This window comes from Hippoglossus hippoglossus, chromosome 17, assembly GCF_009819705.1.
Source record: "Hippoglossus hippoglossus isolate fHipHip1 chromosome 17, fHipHip1.pri, whole genome shotgun sequence".
NCBI lineage: Eukaryota > Metazoa > Chordata > Actinopteri > Pleuronectiformes > Pleuronectidae > Hippoglossus > Hippoglossus hippoglossus.
Genome location: NC_047167.1, coordinates 8,502,246 through 8,524,244, shown reverse-complemented (window position 1 = coordinate 8,524,244; position 21,999 = coordinate 8,502,246). Strand labels below are relative to the sequence as shown.

The 21,999-nt window shown below is 42.3% G+C and overlaps 1 protein-coding gene across 1 annotated transcript in view; it reads left to right on the top strand.

The window, feature by feature from the left end:
- Window positions 1-15,493, top strand: part of LOC117778672 (BMP/retinoic acid-inducible neural-specific protein 3-like) — a 33,828-nt gene extending 18,335 nt beyond the window's left edge. Inside the window, exons 3-9 of the mRNA XM_034614417.1 lie at window positions 71-407; window positions 4,264-4,466; window positions 6,296-6,513; window positions 9,198-9,303; window positions 10,132-10,368; window positions 12,396-12,618; window positions 14,216-15,493. Coding sequence (XP_034470308.1) covers window positions 118-407; window positions 4,264-4,466; window positions 6,296-6,513; window positions 9,198-9,303; window positions 10,132-10,368; window positions 12,396-12,618; window positions 14,216-15,350 — 2,412 coding nt within the window. The 5' untranslated portion in view covers window positions 71-117 and the 3' untranslated portion in view covers window positions 15,351-15,493. The remainder of the gene's footprint in view (window positions 1-70; window positions 408-4,263; window positions 4,467-6,295; window positions 6,514-9,197; window positions 9,304-10,131; window positions 10,369-12,395; window positions 12,619-14,215) is intronic.
- The last annotated feature ends 6,506 nt before the right edge of the window (window positions 15,494-21,999 follow it).

Genomic DNA, 21,999 nt, shown 5'->3' with positions numbered 1-21,999 from the left:
GCACCTTCCAAAATCTGCGCCACGCGTTGTACTTTTACATCTTTCTTGGCACATTGTCTCCCTGGCGCAGGTGTCCTCCTCCCAGTCCGGAGAGAATGAGGTGTCGCTGGGTGAAGCATGAGCTGTCAGAGGATCAGTCATAAGCGGCTGTCTCTGCTATGGGAGGGGGCGGCTCTCAGCCTGTGGCTCTGCTGCTGCTGGACCTCCGGGGCCGCCGCCAACGCCGCCGCCGCCCCTGGAGCCGGGGCCGCAGCCCGAGTCGCCGCCGCCGCCGGACAAAGCGACGGCGCGTCACGCTCCCTGGGCTGGCTGCTGTCCGATAAAGGGCCTTTCCACCAGTCCCTGGAGTTCACGGAGGCTGCGGAGAGGTACCAGCAGGGCTTCAGCACCAGATACAAGATCTACAGGTGAGATGGATGTTAGAGGTGCGTGTGATGTGTTTTTTTGCCATCATTATCCCGTAGGCCTGTGTTTAGTATGCTTCTCCGGAGTTGCAGGTGTCATCCAAACATTCCACTGGATCATTTCACTGATGAGCACTTTGAGCCAGAGAGGAACTAATCAGTCAAAGCAGCTGCTGTAGTGTTTGGGTTGAAAAAACGTGCCCTCACAGGTTTAGCACCTGCACAGAACCCGTCACAAGCTGATGAGCAAATCTGAAATAACCATTGTAGCAAAGCCCGACTGGGCCCTCCGCCACTGTCTTCACTGATCTGTCACCAGAACTGCATTTCCTCCTTTTCCTTTCTCTTCCTTTCCTCATTTGATAAGAGTGTTACTGCTGGTGTCTCACTGTGACCCCTGCAGCTGGAGTTCATCCCATGAATGTGTGTGGACAGTTGACATCCTTTCACTGATGTTCTGCAGTGTCCCTGAGCTGCACTTATCTGTCGCTGTCTTTGTCTAAACATCCGTCGCGAGGCTTGCAATGCAATTTCCCTGCTTTCTTGCAACTGCGAGGCGCACAGCACGGCGCTCTGTGCAGTCGTACATGTGATACACATGCGACACGTGGGATTTTGTCAGAAGTCAATGTGTGGTGTTTGTTTGTTGCTGCTCCTGCAGTCCTGCGAGGTTTATCAATGCCCCAGGCCTGGGATTATGTTTCTTTCTCTGCTGGACATTGCCAAGAGTTTACCAAAGTGAAAAAAAGACTTCATGCTCGGCATCTATAAATCAGTTGGTCCATTATCTCCTCTGAGGGATCTCTTAGGCTGCGGTGTTTATCTCCTACTGACACCTGCATCATTTTTTTTCCTATGGACCTGCTGCATAAATGTCTCTACAGTCCCCTCTGACTTCAAGCTTCTTCTTTTCCAAAAACCTGTTCAATAATTAGTAAAAATCACCGGATGTGACAAAGAGCTTGGACGGTCGGAGGCAGCTGCCATCTGTATTGGCTGACGTCTCATCTCTCGAGGGCGTCTTACCCTCCAGCAGTCGATCTTGCAACCTGTAAACTGCCTGCTCACATTTCTATCCCGAAGGCTGTTTTCAAGAAATATTGATCAAGAGTTTTTAAGGATGAATTTTTAGTTACTCCATCTGTCTTGTATAGATAACCAGGAAAATAATAAGCTGTAGACACACTGAAGGCATTTATACCTAGCAATATGTCATAAATATATTCTACAGTCCTCCGAGTGTCAGACGCTCCATATTTTTCTCTGTGCTCTTAAATAGCCCGGGGGCCTACATTGCTATTCTACCCCTCTGACCTCTGTAATAGCTATAACACCACCACCGACACCACACAGCTATCAGTCATGCAACAGTGTGTGATTAAACCGTTCATTCGCTCTTCATAGCTGCTGATTTTACTTTTCTTCCGCCTCCAAGAGTTATTTGGATCAATATTGATTGCTTACAGACAGTACACACAGTAAACCTCCATGTTTACGATACCCGCGTATACGTTCCTCCATTTGCCATCAGTGGCGGAATAGCTGTGAGCTAAACCCCCTAGGCTGGATCGACAGTGCCCATCTGTCCACCAGGGGACGGACACTCAGCCTGTCCCCTCGTTATGATGATTGGCTGTAATGACACACTCCACACTGTTCCGGTTCCCCAATTATTTCTCTGTCGATCGTTTTTTCTCATGGCAGTGATTTGATTGTCTCCCAGAAGTCGAGGGAAGTACACAGAGCAGCAGGCAGCCCTGTGGGAGAGGTAGATATTAGCTGATGCTATGGAGAGAGGGAGGAACAGGGCGAGCTACTTTTGTGAGTATCTCGAGTTGAACAAGCTTGTGTCCAAAGGGCACGAGATAACAAATAATGGCAGCTGGTGATTTGGGACTTTATTTTGGCTTAGCGCCTTCCTGTAGTTGTGGGAGTCACAGCGTTGCATCACAATATGCTCTGGTTCAAAGAATTTAAAGCTGTGATAAAGTTGTATAAACAGTCGGCATAAAGTCTGAATCTCAGTAAGGGGTCCAGGGAGCTTCTGTGATTTCCAAAGGTCACATGGAAAGATAACTTGAAACAGTAGGAATTATAATTTGGTTGAAAATACATGTCCACATATTTGTCTTTAGGTGTGAAATCATTGAAAGACCATGCTTGACTCATACGGGGGAGGAAGTACTCATACTTTGAGGGAACCTACTGACCCCCTTCAAGTCATTACGGATAGTAAAAGCCAAGAAAATATATTTTACACAATATGGGCGCTTTAAAAAAAAAAAAACTGTTTCAATTTTGGGAAATGCACTAATTGGCTGTCTTTCGTTAGATATTATTGTTGAAACTGAGAGAAACATTAATATTTCTGTTTACATGTTACAGAGCGTAGTCTGATTTAATGTCAACATTACGGCTGCTACGTCTTATGTAGCTGTTGGTAACTACAATATCTCAATGTTGCAAAATGCAGTGAAAAGTCCAGTAGGACTTTATATAGAGATTAAGACGTATACATTTCCTACATGATGTCAGTAAAGTCAAAATACTCCACATGCCTTCATATAATTATTGCTTATGAAGACTACGACCTCATTCCGGTTAAGTTAATCAGAAATTGCTGTCTACATGGCAGTGTCTTATTGAGACCGTTCATGTAAATGTGTCCAATGTTAACAAAGTCCACCAATGAGCACCTCTCAAGCTCACACACTAATGAATGAATGAATGGATGGATGAAGTGAATGCTTGGCTTACCAGCTGCTAACTGTATCTTCTTATTTAACTGACACAAGAGCAATATCACCCTATTCATGTAACTTTCTGCAAAATAGCAAACTTCCCAACAGAAACTATTTGCTTTGCTGCGTGTCTTCCCACATTCTCTCTACTTGTCTCTTTCCTACTGTTCTGTCAATTCATGCAAAATATCTTATAAACTCATCCAGAAACTTTTCTTTGTTTTTCTTTCCAACAAACTTGATTGAAAACTACACAACACTAATAGTGATACTAATTTTCCAACATGATGCCGTAATGCAGTTACAAAGCCTCTCTATTCTGGCAGGGGAAACAAATGAAATGGTGGAAAACTGCTTTCCTGCCGGAAAAATACTGGATCCAGCATGAATCAAATTTTTATCAGGCTGCAATGAAACCATCCAATTCCCAGAGGAGGATATCAGGGACATGACCTCAGTTTTTAAGTTAAGGTGACGGGACTACAAACACACAGAGAGAGAGATCAAGCCGTAACATCTACAATAAAATATTATTGCTATGTTATTCAAAATATCCACATTTATAGAACTATACATTATGTTAATCCTGTTAAACCCAGAGTTGTGAGGGTTTTTAAAGGCAAAAAAAGGTTGGGCACCAATTATCCCATAAAATATACTTAATGCTCTGTAATTCCCAAGAGGAGCCCACATTCAAATCTACATAATAATACATAAATAACCAACCGCAACCTGATGTGTGACTTAAAGCCCACACTAATCATGTACTCCCTGGGTATTTCAAAGAAGAGGGTTCTCATACTGTATATATATATAAATGTATGATGCATATTATTAGAGATCGTCAGGGGATTCAACTTCACAGCTACATCATTTATTAACAGTGTATGATCACTTGTGTGTGTGTGCGTGTGTGTATGTGTGTGTGGTCAGTGTGTGCCTCACAGTAAGTAAAACACATTCACCTACTCCTGTGTTTCCACCACAGCTTGTTAAATAGCAGCCAGGGGCCTTATACACAGGCCTCAATTGAGCAAAATGTTTCTCTCCCTCACTTTGTGTGTGCTTTTGTCTTTGTGTGTGTGATTGTGTGTGTGTGTGTGTGTGTGTGTTGCCAGGGAGTTTGGTCGATGGAAGGTCAACAGCCTGGCAGTGGAGAGGCGGGACAGTTTTGGTGGCAGCAGAGGTTTGGCTCTGCCCCTCGACCCTGACTTCATGCACACCATCCGCCAGCTGGGGAGGCGGCCAACCCTCCAGGCCATTACAGAGAGTCTAATCAAGAAGTATGGTACCCACCTCCTCCTCTCTGCCACTCTGGGAGGTACAGTGGATTACTCCGAGCTTCAAAGCGAAGCTGATTCACACAGCTTTGAATGTGATTTTTCTTTCCAGCATGTGGTTCACCCATTTTACCGTCTGTTGCTTTCTGAACAACAAAGCATGTAATAATTTTTTCTGGATCAGTGTGTTTGGCTCGTGAAAATCACTCTGGTTAAGTGGACAAAAAATTAATTGGAAAAGGCGACAAAAGACTGATTTAATGTTTTGCTTGGCTGTCAAAAAAAGCAAATTTCCTTACAAACGTCGCTGGTGTTGTACAACACTATCATTCATACACAACTGGCTCATCTTTTGTGTCTTTAATAAACCACTAAAGCAAAGTTTACTGTATGAGAAGAACAGAAAGCATGGGTTTGCTTTTTCATTGAAAACAGTTATCAACTACGTACAATCCAGCATTATTCTGATGTATAGAATGCTTTTTATCTCACTCCCACAACTGGACAAAGAGTAAACATACAGCCTGGTTCTCGGCACCACAGAACTAAGGACCAGAAACTTCTTTTATGTTGCACCATTTTCTAAAATCTCTCAGGCAGAGATCCATCATAGAAAATAAGAAATACAACCATTTTCTCAGAGCAGCAGACACAACAAAACAAAAGAAAGAAAGTTTTAATAAAGCTGGAGCAACTCTTGATCTCTTGTTGGTACAAGATGTTCAAACTTTGAGTGCGGTAGCTGATGTCTGAGTCAGAGTGGATGTCCCTGTTCTGATTATATACAACCTCTCTGTAAGGACGTGATCCCTCCTGAAAGTCAGAACCAAGGCTCATGTATTTGTTACATTGTTTTCATTTGAGTTAGTGTCAGTTTCACATTCAGGGAGCAGACTAAAGACCTTTATATGGCATATGTCCTGTCGTCATCATCTACGTGGGCGTCGGCTGCCAATACCTGACATTGATTGGTTTTGTGGACGGGCATGTGTTTGAATAGTGTCAAATAATGGTGTGAATGCTGTCCTGACTTCCTGCAATTGGTTCAAAAGTCTGAAAAAAGAAAGAACCAAACTATGATTCGGTTTGATCCAGACTAGACCACCGCTTCAGACTAAACAAGGTCGGTATGAAACACCCTGAGGGCACTTTCACACCTACCTTGTTAAGTCTGGACGTACGGACTTGTCTGTTTAGTGCGATCGAAAAATAATAGGTGTCAAAGGTGCCTCAGACAATTTCAAGCCCACAGAAAACTATTTTCTGGATAGCTTGGTCTCAGAACATTGAAACAAAACATTAAACAATAGCAGACGAAAAAGAAGATGCTTTCAGAATTGCTTGTTTCGTCTTTACCTCCAAATGTACCTTTTTTTTACCCCCTTTATTCAAAATGTGAGCAAATACAAAGGCCAAATATACAACATGAAGAGTAACCAATGGATATCAAGTTTTCAAGGTTTTTTTTACTTCAACTGAATACTTAATTTGAAGCGGCTTAAAAAACTTGATGACTGTGCTGATGTGCTTTATTTGGCTGCTTTTATATTAGTCATTTAATATTTGTAATTGTTAGAAAGTGCACAACTACTAGTCTACTTTGTTTTAATGTTTTGCAATTGTAATCCAGATGATGAAAGTAATTAAGGGAACTTGATCAATGATCTTGAACAAGCTCCTGAGCAGTTTAACAGACGCAGAGACCTTGTCTGTGCCTTTTCCTCCGATCATGCGAACCATCAGTTCCTCCACAGCACTTAATCACTACTGTGCTTTTATATCTGATCTGAGAAGATACTAATGAAAGGTGATTAGTGCTGCTCTGTCAGAACTAATACAGCTCTCATTCCCTCTGCCCGACCGTCACCAGGGGAGGAGTCTTTGACGATATTCGTGGACAAAAGGAAGCTCAGCCAGGAGTCCTCGCCCTCGGCGGCCGAGGCCAGTAGTAGCAGCAACAGGAACTCCAGCACTACGGGGAAGGTGACCCTGGAAGCCCTTCACCAACTGGCTGCTTCCTACTTCACCGACAGAGAGAGCACCCTGCGGAGGCTGCACCACCTCCAGATCGCATCCACCGCCATCCGGGTACGTGGACGTTAATGCGGCAGCAGTCTGATGGGAGATTAACTCACTGTCTGAAAGCATTAGAGATGTTCCCCTGCAGTGTTGTGGTTTGTTAACCCTCGACATTTACACATGGGAATGGTAGGATACTAAGCATTCACATGGCCTGGTTTGGTTGTGGGTTTAGCTGAGGTCGCTGAACATTGATGAACGACTTGTTCAGTGGTCAGGGACAGGACATAATTTCAGTCTTGATCAGTAAATAAATGCACATATAAATCACTCACATTACCACGGTACATCACTGGGCTAACCTTACCCAGAGCTGATGTTTTTAGTGTTTATATTATTTTATTATTCATTTTATATTTTTATATTATATCTCAGTTAACACATTATTGGTGATGCTTATGACTAGGGGGAGAAATTGCAGGGTAACTTGTGATACGATACAATGCACGCCATATGGCAACAATAACATCACAATACTGCTATTCTGCAATAATTAATAAATTGTAAGACAATCATATGATACATTATGATATCTGTCAAACTGAACAGAATACAAAATCCCCTTAAAGAGGCAAAGTGCAGGATTTGTGGATTTAGTCACTGCAATTTGGTTTCGGTTTTACAGAGTTTGACACAAACTAAGATGACACAATGTTTATAAGCTTAAAGTTGTATCTTAGTGCCTCTTTACTCTTTAACAAACCCACTGTAACTTGTCAATGTCCACATGTGCCATCATTCCAATGTTATATATATAACTAATTAACTAAATATGGATATTTGGCGGCAGCTTATCGATAATTTTATGTCATGATGATACATTCCCGTATTGATATTTTGTCCCACCCTTACTTACTCATTTTAAGTTTATAATAACAAGCCTTAATAACTTTGACAATATGCAAATATGTGTAACTAGTTTTAACTATGTACTGAAATGAGTGGTGGAAGAAGTATTGACATAATTTCCAATACAGATGTTGAATAGCAAAACAAAACTCTTTTGCAGAATGACCTTTGTCAGTGTTATCCGATCTATAGTATTATCGCAGTACATTCATTTTGCAGTCAGTTGTGGTGATTGGAACTTTATACGCTATAAAAACACATCATTTATTAAAAAAGAGATCACCTAGTTAAGATTCCATATTAAATCTTAGAAATCTTTCAAATAACTTGTAAATGTAGCTGTAAAATAAAAAAAATCGATATTGTTAATCCTTTGAGAGCCAATCCAAGCTGACTGGGTGAGAGGATAGATCAGCAGCGTATTGCAGAAAAAAGTATTCACGCCCACATTCACACCTACGGCCAATTTACAGTCTCCAATTAACAAAATGTCCCATATTTCTCTCTGAGATGTAGCAGAATTAAAGTACATGTGGTATAATAAGAAAATACTTAAAAGTTCAAAATAATCTAAATTATTCTTTCCACTTCCAGTCAAGCAAACTTTTAATTCATGACACTCTGGTAGCTCGACTTGAAGATAACATGAACGAACAGATGGAGCTCAGGGAATTTATTTCCATAAGTTATTTCGCCAGGTAGGATTAGGAACAAATGCTTGTTTACAGAATTGGCCCGACACCAAGAAATTCACCTGTTGTAGCTGCAGGGGAAAAACAACACTGTCAAATGTGTCCCTGCTGTTTTTCTCTCCTCAACATACATCACAGAAAAACTGGCAAGTACGGGCTCGTTTGATTTGAATCAGAACCTGTTAGATAAATTATTTGATATCAAGTCGCTCAAACACGTCCTTGCTAACCACCCACTAACGGCTTCTGCAGCAGAAAAACAATATTAGAACATAAGGGGTTTCAAAGAATTTCATCTTTAAAGAGCAGAGGAGAGAAAGAAGGAGGCCGGAGCAGCAGTCCTGCATCCTGCATAGTCTGAAGCACCAATCATCCATTTTATCATCTGAAGTGGCTCTTAGAGTGTAAGCATTAATCAGCCCAAGGGGCAAATGTGGATTCTAAAGTCAGTAGCCGCTGATGAAGACAAGTTCCCCCCAAACTGAAAATGTGTTCCTCTGGTTATGCATCAGCCTGATGGATTAAATATATGAATTCCATTAATTTCCAGTCCACGCCGACTTCAAATGACTCCAACATTTGCCACTTTGCAGCGTGCATAGTGTTCAGGCCGAGTAACTATCAAAGCCAGAGACAGAGGTGGGAGAGGGAATGTCGGTGGGGGGTGAACACTGCATTTTATGTTGGATGTAAAGCAGCACCTGCCATACGCAGTCAGTCATTAAAATCACATGCGGTGCTGGGGATTGGGGGAGAAACCGGACGGACCCGGAGCATACATTTATGCAAATACTCAAGCAAGTTAATATTTCCAGCTTTGACGTGCAGATTCATTGCATTCAGAAATCACATGAGCATAGAAGTGAATCAGTCTAAAGTTCCCTGGCTGGACCGAAGTTGATTTGTTCTGTCAAATCAGAGCCAATTATTCTGTCCGAGGGGGAAACAAGCTTCTAATTAAGGAATTTTTCAATATTACTCCGCAGTGACCTCACAGCATTCATAAATCATTTGAAGCATAAAAACACCTTTGTTGAGCCTTCATTTAGTTTAGAGTTAAAATTAAGCTTGACAAATAAATTATTTACAAAAAAGGCATAAACACCGGACAATGGATTTACACTCGACTGTTTTGTCTCCACGTCCTCGCAGGTGACAGAAACCAGGACTGGGCCGCTCGGATGCAGCAACTATGACAATTTGGACACTGTCAGCTCTGTGCTGGTTCACAGTCCAGAAAACAAGATTCATCTACAAGGTATGAAAAATAGGCTCCTTAAATCCTGGGGACGGCAACTTACTGAGTTTAATGCGTTTGTTATAAAAAAAACACTTTCTAAACTCAAAAACAACTTGGAGAGCACGCCGAGGCTGATGGGCCACTTTATCACCATATTGCATATGGAGATCAGATATATAAAGTGTACACAGAAATGATCTGCAGAACATGTGCAGGCAAAATACCCCTTCTGTGATACTGCTGAAAGGATTATTTATTACTGTACAGTAGCTGAATACAGATCACCCCCCCTTGAAATATTTATTTTGATCCACAAAATCCAGATTATTAATTGTATCTGCACCAAATATTACCATATTATCATAGATATTAGCATTCTACACACACTTGGCATTTTTTTTCATGAAGATTTCTGCATTATTTCTTGAGAAATTCGACACTGTCTTATTCAGACTATTTTCTTAATATCAGAATATTGGTGTCCATGGAAACATGTCTATTGAGGGCGACCCACAATGATTTGATATAAGATGATATGAGAGTGGTATTTAAACGTACTCATCTAACATGATTCCTTTAATGTAATCTTCTGGGATTTTTTTTCTTATTGTTACAAATTGTCATACAAAGACCAATAGTAACAATATTACTCTTCACATCTGAAAACTTTGCTGCCTGGCGTTTTGTCTTTCAGACCAATTCTTTACTCTTGAGAAACTTAAATCTTTGGAAATGGGTCAGAAACCTATAGTTTCAATTCAACAAAGCAAAGTCATTTTCTAAAACTGTTGCCCACTGTGGTTTTTACTCGAGCATTGACCTGATGCTGTGTTTCCCGGTCCACAGGGCTGCAGGTCATCCTACCCGGCTATTTGCAGAGCCGCTTCATTCAGGCGGCTCTCAGCTACATCGGCTGTAAATCCGAGGGTCGGTTTGTTTGCCAGAACAGTGACTGCTGGTGTGAGTGCAGCGTGGACTTCCCTCGGTGTAACTGCCCTCACTCTGACCTGGACACACTGCAGAACAACCTGCTGCGCATCAGAGACTCCTGGAGGCTGACCTACCGGGAGTTTGAGGAATCTGGTGAGTGAGGCTTTTTGATTTACTGTGATGGTCTGAAATGAAACTTTTAACGGTGCGTTCAAAAACACACGGAACACTGGCTTTTTAGATCTCCCTCAAAATCATCTGTATTCCAGGATGCAGGTGATATTCACATATTTGTATGAACTAACTTTCTAAACCTGCGCACCATCTTAGATCAGATGATAATCTTCAACTTGCTCCCAGAGCCCAATTGGTGACTAAAGATCAATCATGCTACATTAATTATATATGATAAATATCTTTATTTTATTTTATATATACCCTTACTGAAAAAAGACATTGAAAGGTTAAAATTGCACGATTAAAATCTAGTTTTGGAGCCTTGCATTATGTTTGGATTGGCAAAAAATAAAAAAAATCTTTACTAATGTTATTTTGTATTTGAGAATTCCGTCTTAAAAACTGCAGCATTGTTTTTATAGAGTTTCTCCAAAACATTTTCAAATTACTTTTCTCCCAGTGGCCTGATATTTATCCCATATGTTACCGCTTTTAAATGCCTTCTTTAAACATACTTAAATTCAAAGCTTTAATTTCTGCATTAATTTATTGTTGACAACTATACAAGTATATGTTATTATTATTATTATTATTTTTATCATTATTATCATTATTATCAATATTATCATTATTATTGTAATTTTTATTATCATTTCTACTAGTTGTAGGAGTGGTAGTATATTTAACAACAAATATTAACTTATATGTGGATGAACTACATGACCTGTTTTTGTTCTAAATTAATTCTTGGCCGTCAGACAGAGGCAGCTGCCAGACTCTGAATCAAGAGACCTGTCAGTCATTGTGTCAAATCAAATGATGTTCCTCTCAAGGTGCTCAGGGCTGCAGTATGTGACAGTACACCGATCTTTTATAGACATCCATCTGTTCTCATCCACCAAAGTTATGCGAGGACTCGTAAAAAAAAGTGTATTTAATGTCACAGTTCAACATTTGAGGAAATATGCTCATTTCCCTTCCTGCTAAGAGTTGCACCACTTGTGTGTGTCTGCACGGTGAATGTCAAACATGTGATTTCTCATTTGTTTGAAGAGGAAGTGTAAAAATAGTCCAGCACATAAGCCACAACCCCTCGACAGATGCAGTTTCCTTTTTACGATGCACAGATGAGTGGTATAAATCGTCTCACCCAACACGTCAAAATGCAGCTATTACTTTACATTAAGTCAATAAAATAAAGTTATATGAATATTTAAAGCTCTCAGATGAAAAGGGCAACGTTTGCATGAACTCTATTCAAGCAAAAGAAGTTAACAAACATCTGAAAATAATAAATAAATAATGTGTTATACCACACTGTAATATGCTTGTTCTGAGCATCCATTGTAATCACAATGTGTAGTGTATACAGTAATTGCAGTGAGTTTGAGGTAGGGCTGTAATTACCATAAACATACTATATACTATACCATGGCAGAGTTGCCATAACTGGCAATTACCCTAGTCTCCACTTACCATAAATGAAGCCAAAATATCCCGGATACGATCAGAAGTTTCTCCATTTGAATTTGCCCTGGAACTTTTCTGAAAGACATTTTTGTTTGACACAAGTGATTACTGTTCCTATAGCAACCTTCTTACTTTCACATTGCTGGAGGCAAGAATAGCAATTTAGCTTTCAGTGTCACTCACATGTAATTACAGACTAGTTGCTTTTTCACGACGTACAGTGCCGTATGCTGACAACAGGTGGTGATTAACATACTGTACATCTTTTTTTACGGAAACAAAATATGAACGACGTCTGTTCCCTGACACGATGATGAGATCAGCAATCTGCCCTGCGAAGGAAATCTAAATAACAACATGTTTTCAGGCAGGTTGCAGCTGTCTTCTCTTGAGCGGTTTTGCTTTTCCGGGACAAACAATGAAAAGTCGATGCATTTCTTTTTATTTTATTTTGGATATTGTTACCCAGCGGCTCATAACCGCAAGCAGGGTTTACTTATTCATTTTCTGTTTGTTTGTTTTTTTCCTTCCAGAGGAGTTCCAAAGCTTTGTTGGGAAACTGCCAACCCATTACGCTGTAAACACATCTGCCGTGGAACACTTGTGGAGGACAGACGCCAGCCTGCTCCAGCGCTACAGGCAGCTGGAGACCAGGAGCAACCAGCTTTTCACCAAAGCTCGCCGCACCGCTAACAAGCTCTTCAGCCTCAGCAAGAGGTGCCGAAAGCAGCCCAAAATAGTCCCGCAGAGGCCGAGGTAAGATCCGTGACGAGAACAAGGGGGTGGAATATTTATACCGCAGCCTGTTAACCCAAGGTGCTCCCCAAAAGTTATAATTATGAAAATGATTTATGCGGCAGGCACTGGGCGAAAGCAGCGGTGTGAGACGGTACTTATTAGAAGGCTCTTGAGGAAAAGTAGTTGGAAAAGTGCTGACGGGAGCGAACCTGCCTCTCTGTTCCCAAGACAAACAGGATCACGTTTGGCCAAACAGACACGTTTCACCGTCCTGAAACTGCACTGCAATCAATCCAGCGTCCCAAAAAAAATCATATCCAGGAGTTTCAGCTGCAGCGGACATGACAGTAATACTCTCGGCCTCTATCTATTCTTTTTTTTTTTTTTTTACTGTTATAGCCGCTGTTTCAGCAGCACTCCCACCTGGACGCGTTATTCCTGCAGCGTATCAGAGAGCGCCGTGGTCATAACTCCAGTCCGATTTATGCCTCTCTCATGAACACTCTATGTTGATAGCTATTTCTGGCAGGGAAATTAACTAAATGACACAATCCATCAGTGAGCTAGTCAGGCTGCAGACGCTGCCTCCTCGGTCTACATCGCCATTACACTTCTTTATCGCACCCTCTCTGCCTGTAGAAAATGAATTCAGTGGTGGTGTACAGTTTCTCGGCAAGTCGATTTATAATTTGGGGTGTGAAATATAATATCTGTGTTTTGTTTTAATGATTTGCTTATTTATTTTCCATATTCACATTTTAATTATGTTTCACCGTGCTGCATCTGTAAAATTAAAATGAAAAGTTTAGTCAGATAGCATGTTTAAATGTAACGTGGCCCTGACGTCTCACTCAAGCGCATTAACGGAAAACACAAATTCAAAAGCCACAACAGGGAAACAGAACCACAAAGGAAGTGAGTGATATTGACCATGAAGCTGTAGAAGAGGCTGTATGAAAATAAAAGAATATGAAAACAATATATGAAACGGAATTTAGATACAAGATACAAAAGCAATAAAACATAAAAAATCATAAATATTTGAGAGTTAAAATAGTACCCAATAGGAGTTGAAATCAACGTCTCAAACTCTTTATCAATGATTTTCATGTTTCTAGGGTGGGAGCGGTTCTGATAGAAGAAGTAAAGTGTTCCGTAGATTAGGTGCAGCCACTGCAAAGGCCTGGTCACCTCTGTTCTTTTAAGCGATGGCTCTCAGGACGTCCAGAAGCATCGGGTTGGTCGACCTCAGTGCCAACCCATTTAAAAAACAAGCCATTAAATCGTTAAATCAATCCTGAATTTGTCAGGGAGAGAAAGACATTAAGACGACGTGTAGGTGTGAGTGAGTGTGTGTCATAGCTTCCCATCTGCACCACAGAAGGGGGGGGGGGGGGGTTCAATAGATTACAATATTCATTTTGATCTGATTTCGCTGCTGTAATTCCACCTGAGTCGGAGTTTGTCTCTGATTGTTTTTGCTGCAAATCAATCCAAAACAGTTTTTAGTGACAGACAGAATTAATCTTGTTTGGCTAAAACATTTCCATCACGGCACAATCACAGAAATATGATACAGCAGTCTGCTCTAACACAGCGGTTGTGTCTCCTTTAGGCCTCTGCACTTCTGGTTGCGCTACGCCCTCTCCATTTTGTACTGCAGCGAGAACAACCAGGTCGGAGTTTACAGTGACGAAAGCCGCAGCTGCTCCTGCCCCTACAACCATCCTCCTTGTCAGGGCCTCATCCCTTGCTCTGTGGGCGACGGTGTCCGCTGTGCCTCCTGTTCCACGGATAACCGGACGCGATGCTCCAGCTGCAACCCCAGCTTTACAATGACCCAGGGAGCCTGTCGGCCTGCCGTGCCCGACCCGACGGACCCCTACCTCGGCATGGAGAGCGACCGTGACCTGCAGGATCTAGAGCTGCGCTACCTGCTGCAGCGGCGCGACCCGCGCATCTCTCTGCATGCTGTATTTGTGAGCAATGACCTGCGCATAAACACATGGTTCGACCCGTCCTGGAGGAAGAGAATGCTGCTCACCCTCAAGAGCAACCGTGTAAAGTCAAACCGTGTTCATATTCTGCTTGGAGTGTCCCTCCAGTTTTGCCTCACTAGGAACAGCACTCTGGAGCCGGCACTGTCCCTGTTTGTGAATCCATTCGGGGGCAGCCATTCGGAGAGTTGGACGATGCCGATTGGTCAGCATGGATACCCAGACTGGGAGCGGATCAAGCTGGATATCCCTTTGGACTGCTATAATTGGACATTGACTCTCGGAAACAGATGGAAGAGCTTTTTTGAGACGGTTCATTTCTACCTGAGGAGCCGTATGAGGGACTCTGTGGGAGTGACAGGAGGCAACAAAAACACAACGGCGTACTACGAGCCTCAGGAGGAGACGGAGCCGTCCAGCAACATCGGCTACATGAAAGTGAACAGCATGCAGCTGTTCGGATTCAGCGTGCACTTTGACCCGGAGGCGATCCAGGACCTGATTCTGCAGATAGACTACCCATACACTCAGGGATCGCAGGACTCGGCCCTGCTGCAGCTGGTGGAGCTGCGCTACAGGGTTAACCGGCTCTCGCCTCCGGGGTCACCGCACGTGGATCTGTTCGCCTGTCTCCTCCGCCACAGGCTCAAATTGTCCAGCGCAGATGTGGCCAGGATACTCACTGCCCTGCAAACTTTCAGTGCCAGACAACCAAACTACGTAGAGTACGAGGCAAATAAACTGTGTAGTTAATAGCCACTATTTGATGTTTTGTACCATTTCCTTGCCACAGACAGGCCTGTATCCTTTGTCAGCTGGATCCATATGTGTCAAGTGTGTGGTATGTTGTTCAAAGGCGTTGTTGTACATATACAATGTGCAATTAAATTTGATGTTTTCATAAATTCAGTGTAGTTTTATGGATTAAAACTACATTAAATATCCATTGCTATACAAGCAATAATCAAGTTTAAGTCTGGGAGAAAACATCCTCAGTTATTATTGATAAAAGAGTTTAACACAGTTTGGTTATAATAAGAAAATGATTGAGAAAATGGATTGTCTGGGCCTTAAATATTGCTACATGCTACATTTTAATCATACAATCCAAACACTAAAGTCTGACATGCATGAAAATATCCCCCTAGCCTTCCTAGCTCATCTCACACTTTCCCCGTCGATCGCACTGGAGATTCTCAGTGGTGTGTGCTGTGTTGTTTTAGCCCATCTGGAGCCTCAGAACACAAGGTCTCCATTCTCCGATGAGGGAACAGCCTTGGCAGAGATTACTAAGTATATAGTGAGAGAGAAGGGAGGGTCGGGAGCAGCCTTCCTCTGTTCCTTTGCCGTCCCCATCCGCCATTCACAGTTACTGTGATAGATGAGCTGGGGAACCGCAGAGACATGCCCAGCATCACACAACAGTAAGCGAGGTACCGGGGACAAGGATAGTACTCTTGCCCAACGCCAGAGCGAGTTGGACCCTCACAAGAGTGACTCTGACTAAAAAGGGAAATCAGCTTTAATCCCCGGCGGCCTGTCAACAGTTGAGCCGCAGGGTAGCGGCATGGCACGGCTTTGATTAGACTAGCATCTAAAGAGGCGGTAGCAAAGGCGTAGCTTCATCAAGATTCATCAGACATGTTTCTCGTGAGATTAAAGCCAGACACAATTTGCTCTGATGCTTTCGTTCAGAACGAATGTGAAGAGGTTGTTGATGCAGTTTTGATTGTGGGATGAGGTGCTGAGCGTACAGCTACCACCACCCTACTGTCACTCAAACGACTGTACGGTGCATCATGGTGCAGTGTTACACTAAAAATCACTTTAATGAGTTTTCGTGGCACATCAGCAAATTTTGAAGTTGAGCTGAAGGCATTGATTTCAATACAAATGTTGGCATCACACATTGAATTATAATACTGACTAATTTTAAGGCAGCGCTGTTGTCTCCAGGCTGTAAAATGTCTTTTACTGAGCTATCAGACATCACAGGAGCACAGCATTGCCCCGTTTAATCATATTATGCAATCAACCTCTATATTATATTTACATCCTTTTTCTTTTTTCATCTAGTCTCGTTTTACTAGTAATTTACTTTAAAGCAGTTTATGTTGCAGCAGTAACATTTGATATGCCACAATCTACCAGTTTGCACCGTGTGTTTTAATTGACTGCAGGAAGAACACGGTGTGTGAGAAAGGTAGTGAATCTGGACCGTGTCCCGGTAAAGGGTTAATTCCTGTGGTTTAAACTGTGAGCATCTGGTGGGATTTAAAAAATCTTTTTAACAAGCAAATATTTTGCATCTGGGTGTGAAAATGCAGCTCGTGTTGTTGGAAGCAGTCCAGCGTACCTCAGGGGTAAGTGGTGGAGAGACGGAAAGAAAGAGTTTGCTGTTGTGAGCAGCTCTGGTTCGTTGGCAGGTTTTTGATTGGGGAAATTCACCTTCTTCTTCTTCTTCTTCTTCTTCAGCCCAATTTAAAATTAAAACAAAATATAATTTTTGATTCAGAGGGCATCGTCCTCAGCTGCATTTCCGTCAGAGGTCAACGGACTCAATATATTACACATCTAAATGAACAACATTAGGGAAACTGCACAAACGCAACTGAACAACCTTTTAAGAACTTCACTAAAATATGTTGAAAGAAACAAGAAATCACAAGATCTATTAAATATGCTTATTTGCTTTCAAGAGTTGATAATAAAATCGATACAACGTTTGTCTGTGTATGCTAAACACAAAGATGGTCCAGTAGATGGTTAGCTTAGTTAATGTAATGTGTACATTTTTACAGTGTTTCTTTGGTGGCTATAAACTAACACATTATAATAAATAATATTAAATAATTAGTTTTACACAGATTTTGATACCACTGGACAGAGCAGGCTTGCTGCATGTTTCCACATGTTTTCTGCAAACTAGCTGCGGGTCGTTGCTCAATATGTAACCATGGGTATCCTTTTATAATTTTCTTCTTTTGTTTTGAAACGGGGTCCCTGGTCTGGGATAATGTGCAGAGCCACAAAGTTCACAGCTTTGGAAATGCAACATACAATAGCATGTATTACTGTTACCCAGGGAATGAGTTGAAGGTTTGAGTGCAATGTGAATCCGAGAGTGACCAGTGACAAGTAGGGGGGGATCAGAGGCTAAGCACATTTGTTTCTGATGGTATTGCTGTTCAAACCACAGTCACAAGTGTGAGTGGTCTTTCTTATAGACTCAAAGGAAAGTCTTTATAGTTGGAGCAGCAAGAACGTAATGGATCTACATCTCTATGGCTTCTTTCTTAGGATGGGAGAGGTTTCTACCAACTGGTAGGTCAGGAAGCTCCAGGAGGTAGGTCTATTGCACAATCATGTGAAGGACTCCAACAGATCATCATACTGAGAGGGAACTATGGACAAGTCAAGGGATTCAGAAACAGACGAGAAGGGAGTGACATCTGCAGGACAGATTCCAGGCATAAAGATTGACCTAATGAAATCGTACTCACTATCTGGGGAATGTTATCTCAACCAATGTTGACCAAGAACTGGAGGAGCCTGAATTGGATGAGATGAGGTTGAATTGGATTTGTTTACAAAGGATACCAGAGAGAAAGAGAAGCAGAGGTTGTGTACAGTGTGTGACAAGGGCCAGGCGTCTTCCATCTAATGCATTGACATCTAGGGGGATATCAAGCGGCTTGACAGAAATGGCATGGTGGGACGCAAGGTTTTCATCCAAGATATGCTAATCTGCTCTTGAGTCGACTGCAGTCAACCGGCAAAGACTGTTCAACACAGGGTGTCTTGATAAATGAATTCTGGGTCGAGGGATGGAAGAGGAGTCTCCCTGCCTCCTCTTTTAGCCAAAGACGGCATGTGACAAGGAAATGACCAGTCTGAACAGTGGCATAGGCACTCGTCCACTTTCATCCAATGGGGGCATTCAGCTGGAGAAAGACAGGTCCGACCTAGCTGCATGGGATCATCTCCTGGTAAGAGGCAGAGCTGGGAGCTGCATAGGTTAGTGAGGGGGGGACCAGGGCTTGATCTGGTGAGAGGAGGTGAAGTAGGAGTGCAGGTAGTGGACAGCTAGCCCTCTCCCTACAGTCCTTAAAGAGGTGATTATCCAACTTGTTTTTACAAGATTCCTTCTTCATCATGATTTTTCTTTTTTTTATCAAGTTCAGAGCCAAACACACAGAGTGGATAAGAGGCAGGATGCCGGGATAAAGAAAAAGTACACCTCAAAACATTATTATTATTATTATTATTATTAGTAGCAGAAGTAGTATTGGAGGTCAGGAAGGAGTGTGAATGTGTGTCAAGCAGCTTCGTATCCACACACACACTCAGTGACACATATATGTACTAGACACACACACAGGGCAGATGCTGAGTGATAAGCGGAAGCTTTGGCTTGGAAGTGTTGCGAGCCTCGGAGGAAACATGAGTTAGACTAATGTGTGTGTCTGTTTAACAAGCATGCTGGTGATGGGAGGCAGGGGCTCATTGAAGGGGAAGAGTTTATGGAGAGGACGACCCCACGGGAGGCATCAGGAATAATAGCTGACGATATGTCATAACAGCCCAGACAGCTTGATTTACAAGACAAGAGGGAGCCTCCGCTCGGATACCAACTGTAGAGCAGCAGAGCACTCGAAGGACCAGGAAACCGGTTTTTGATCAATGCGTTTCAATTTAGTCTTGTGTTTCACATTTAAAATGTCGAATCATGAAAGTATATGGACTTTGTTGGCTTTACATTTCCACAAGTGTATTTGTTTGTTTGCTGCGTTGCCTAACTGGACGTCCACATAAAAAACCCTCTTGCCTAAAGGAGACCTGGGTGGGTGGCTGGAGAATTCTTTAACTCTAAATGATGTCTCATGAGAGCCTTTGAAACCCTGTTCAATAAGCATGGGGAGCATTCATTTGGAAAAATCAAGAGTGTGGCTATGTTCTGTTGTAGACATCAAGTGATGTGATACCAATCCAGCAATGTAATACGACACCTGGAAACCAAATGAGATCTGACACCAGTTTGAATACGCTGTCACGGCATGTGAAGATATTTAACAGCCTCTCTAACCCGAATCGTACGATTGCCCCGCTTTGTCTTCGAGGTTGACTGATGGCTTTTTAATGCAATACCGACATTTTTAGACGAAAGTCAGAGTGTCAGTAATTCATCTCTAAAATGTGCCTATTTTCATGTCAGAAGTAGCAAATATTAAGTCTTTCCATCGGGATTTCACTTTTGACAGGCTGGAAAATCCTCTCAATCAGGATTGAACTGCAGACCATCTTTTGACACTAATAATAGCACAAAATAACCGAAACCGACTGAATGACAAAATCCTGTCAGGGACTCAGGGTGACGACCCCGACATTCAGTGGAACTTTGAGATACATCAAATATTTGACCGGGGACTAACTCGAGAGAAATCATGACTGACGTTACCAAAATAAACGTAAAGGCTGGAAAATAACACATCATTTCAGTTTTTAGAGAATTTCAGTTTTGGCCAGAGAGGAGTCGTAATCACATAAGCAGTAAAAAAAACTAACCAACAGTGACTGCTATTGAATATAAGTGTTCAGCATATACATCTGCAAACAAATAGATCGGTTTGTTTTGCTACTCCAGAGGATTGTCCATCGTGCGATAAAGCAAAATGAAGTTACTGATAAGATGATTCAGAATAATTCAGACCTGGCTATTGCTCTCCGCTATCAGCCATAATCAACAGCATCATCTTATTTCATTTTGAGAGCTGTGTGCTGCACAATAAAATGCTGAGGGTCGCTTCAAGATTAACAACAAGATAGCCTTTTGGATTTACATAAAGTCTTGCTATAATGAGTACTGCTGGCAAAGCCCCCACCCCCTCTCTCCACACACAACTACACACGCAATACACAACGCAATACAACCATAAGGTTGCAAATTCTCCACTCCCTCATTATTGCCTCAGCGGCAGTGACGCAGTATAAGGATCAAGGTGTTTTATGGAGATGAAAGAGGAGATGCAAAGGATTTACAATGCCTCCCAGATCACTGATAATTCACAGCGTAAACAAAACTTTGCCTGGGGTTCACACCACCAGGGAGGTGGGATTTAGTCTCCTTATTCGGCATCATCCTCTTTAAACTGGCAGCATTAGAGAGGCAGACAGCAGCAATCCTGATGAGACCCACCAGAGCTCCAAACTGCCACATCTGAACAAAATACCCTCGCCTCGGCTTTCCAGGTACACGGGAGCTCATGCACGGGGAACCTCGTGGACCCTGCACTCATTATCCCACTGTGGATGGAAACTGATGCTTCCTCAAAGTGGCTCCAGAGCTGAACATACTGTATAATAGTCCATTAATCAGTGGCTCGGGAATACTTGTCAGCTTGGAGTTTGATGATCTTTGAAGTGCAATCATACTTAGTGATAATCGCCCGGGCCACTCTGCATTGTATCCAAAGCCCCTACGGCCATGTAAGTGTGCCATACCATTGCTCTTTTGTTTTTCTGTGTGAATGGCACACATTAAAAAGGCCAGCAGATGTGCAATGTGCAGTAAGCTGTGGGAGAGTATTTCACCATCTCATTAACAGAAGCCTCTATCTTGCCATCTCTCTGCTGAAGTTTCCCCCTTCAAATGTTTACCCCCCAAAACTTCCCACAAACATTACACGAGCTGCTTTAATTATAAATGGACACACTCCCTGTTTCTTAAGGGATCGCATAATTGCATGAAACTCCAACTAATGCAGCCTCAACGTTCGTGAAATGGGTTGTGTCCTAACGCCGAGGTGGTCGACACAGTAACTGTTGAAGCCGGCACCAGCCATGGCACGTATTTGTCCCGAATGGTGATTTCAACTGACAGACTCATATATTCGACGTTATTAATATTTCAAATCATAAACAAACAATTAGTTCTGTTCATTTATTCAGCAGTGTTGGGTGACACCTCTGAGCCTGGCAGCACTTCCAGCACTCCCCGATCACATTAATCAAACTGGGGCTGACGCACACACAAAAAAAAAAAAAAAAAAAAAGGCATCTGGAGACCGTTTTGCGATTAGGAGAGAATAAGTTCTCTGATAAAAGCACTCGGTATCAGCACTTTCGGCCTGTGGGGACTGTTGGAAAGCAGAAGCTGCCATAATCGGACAAACAGCAATCTCACAGCCAGGAGTCCTGCAGCCTATTATTGAGGGAAACCTGGCACATCCAAAGGACAGCTTAAAAAAACCTAAGCTGGATGAAGTAGCCTGATTATGTCTGGAAATCAAGAGCCATCTCTCTGAATACTCATTCACTTGCAGAATAAATAAGAGGATCAATAGACCCAGCAATTGTTCCGATTAGATTTTTATGTCTGCCGTTGCTGTAATGCCTGTCGTTG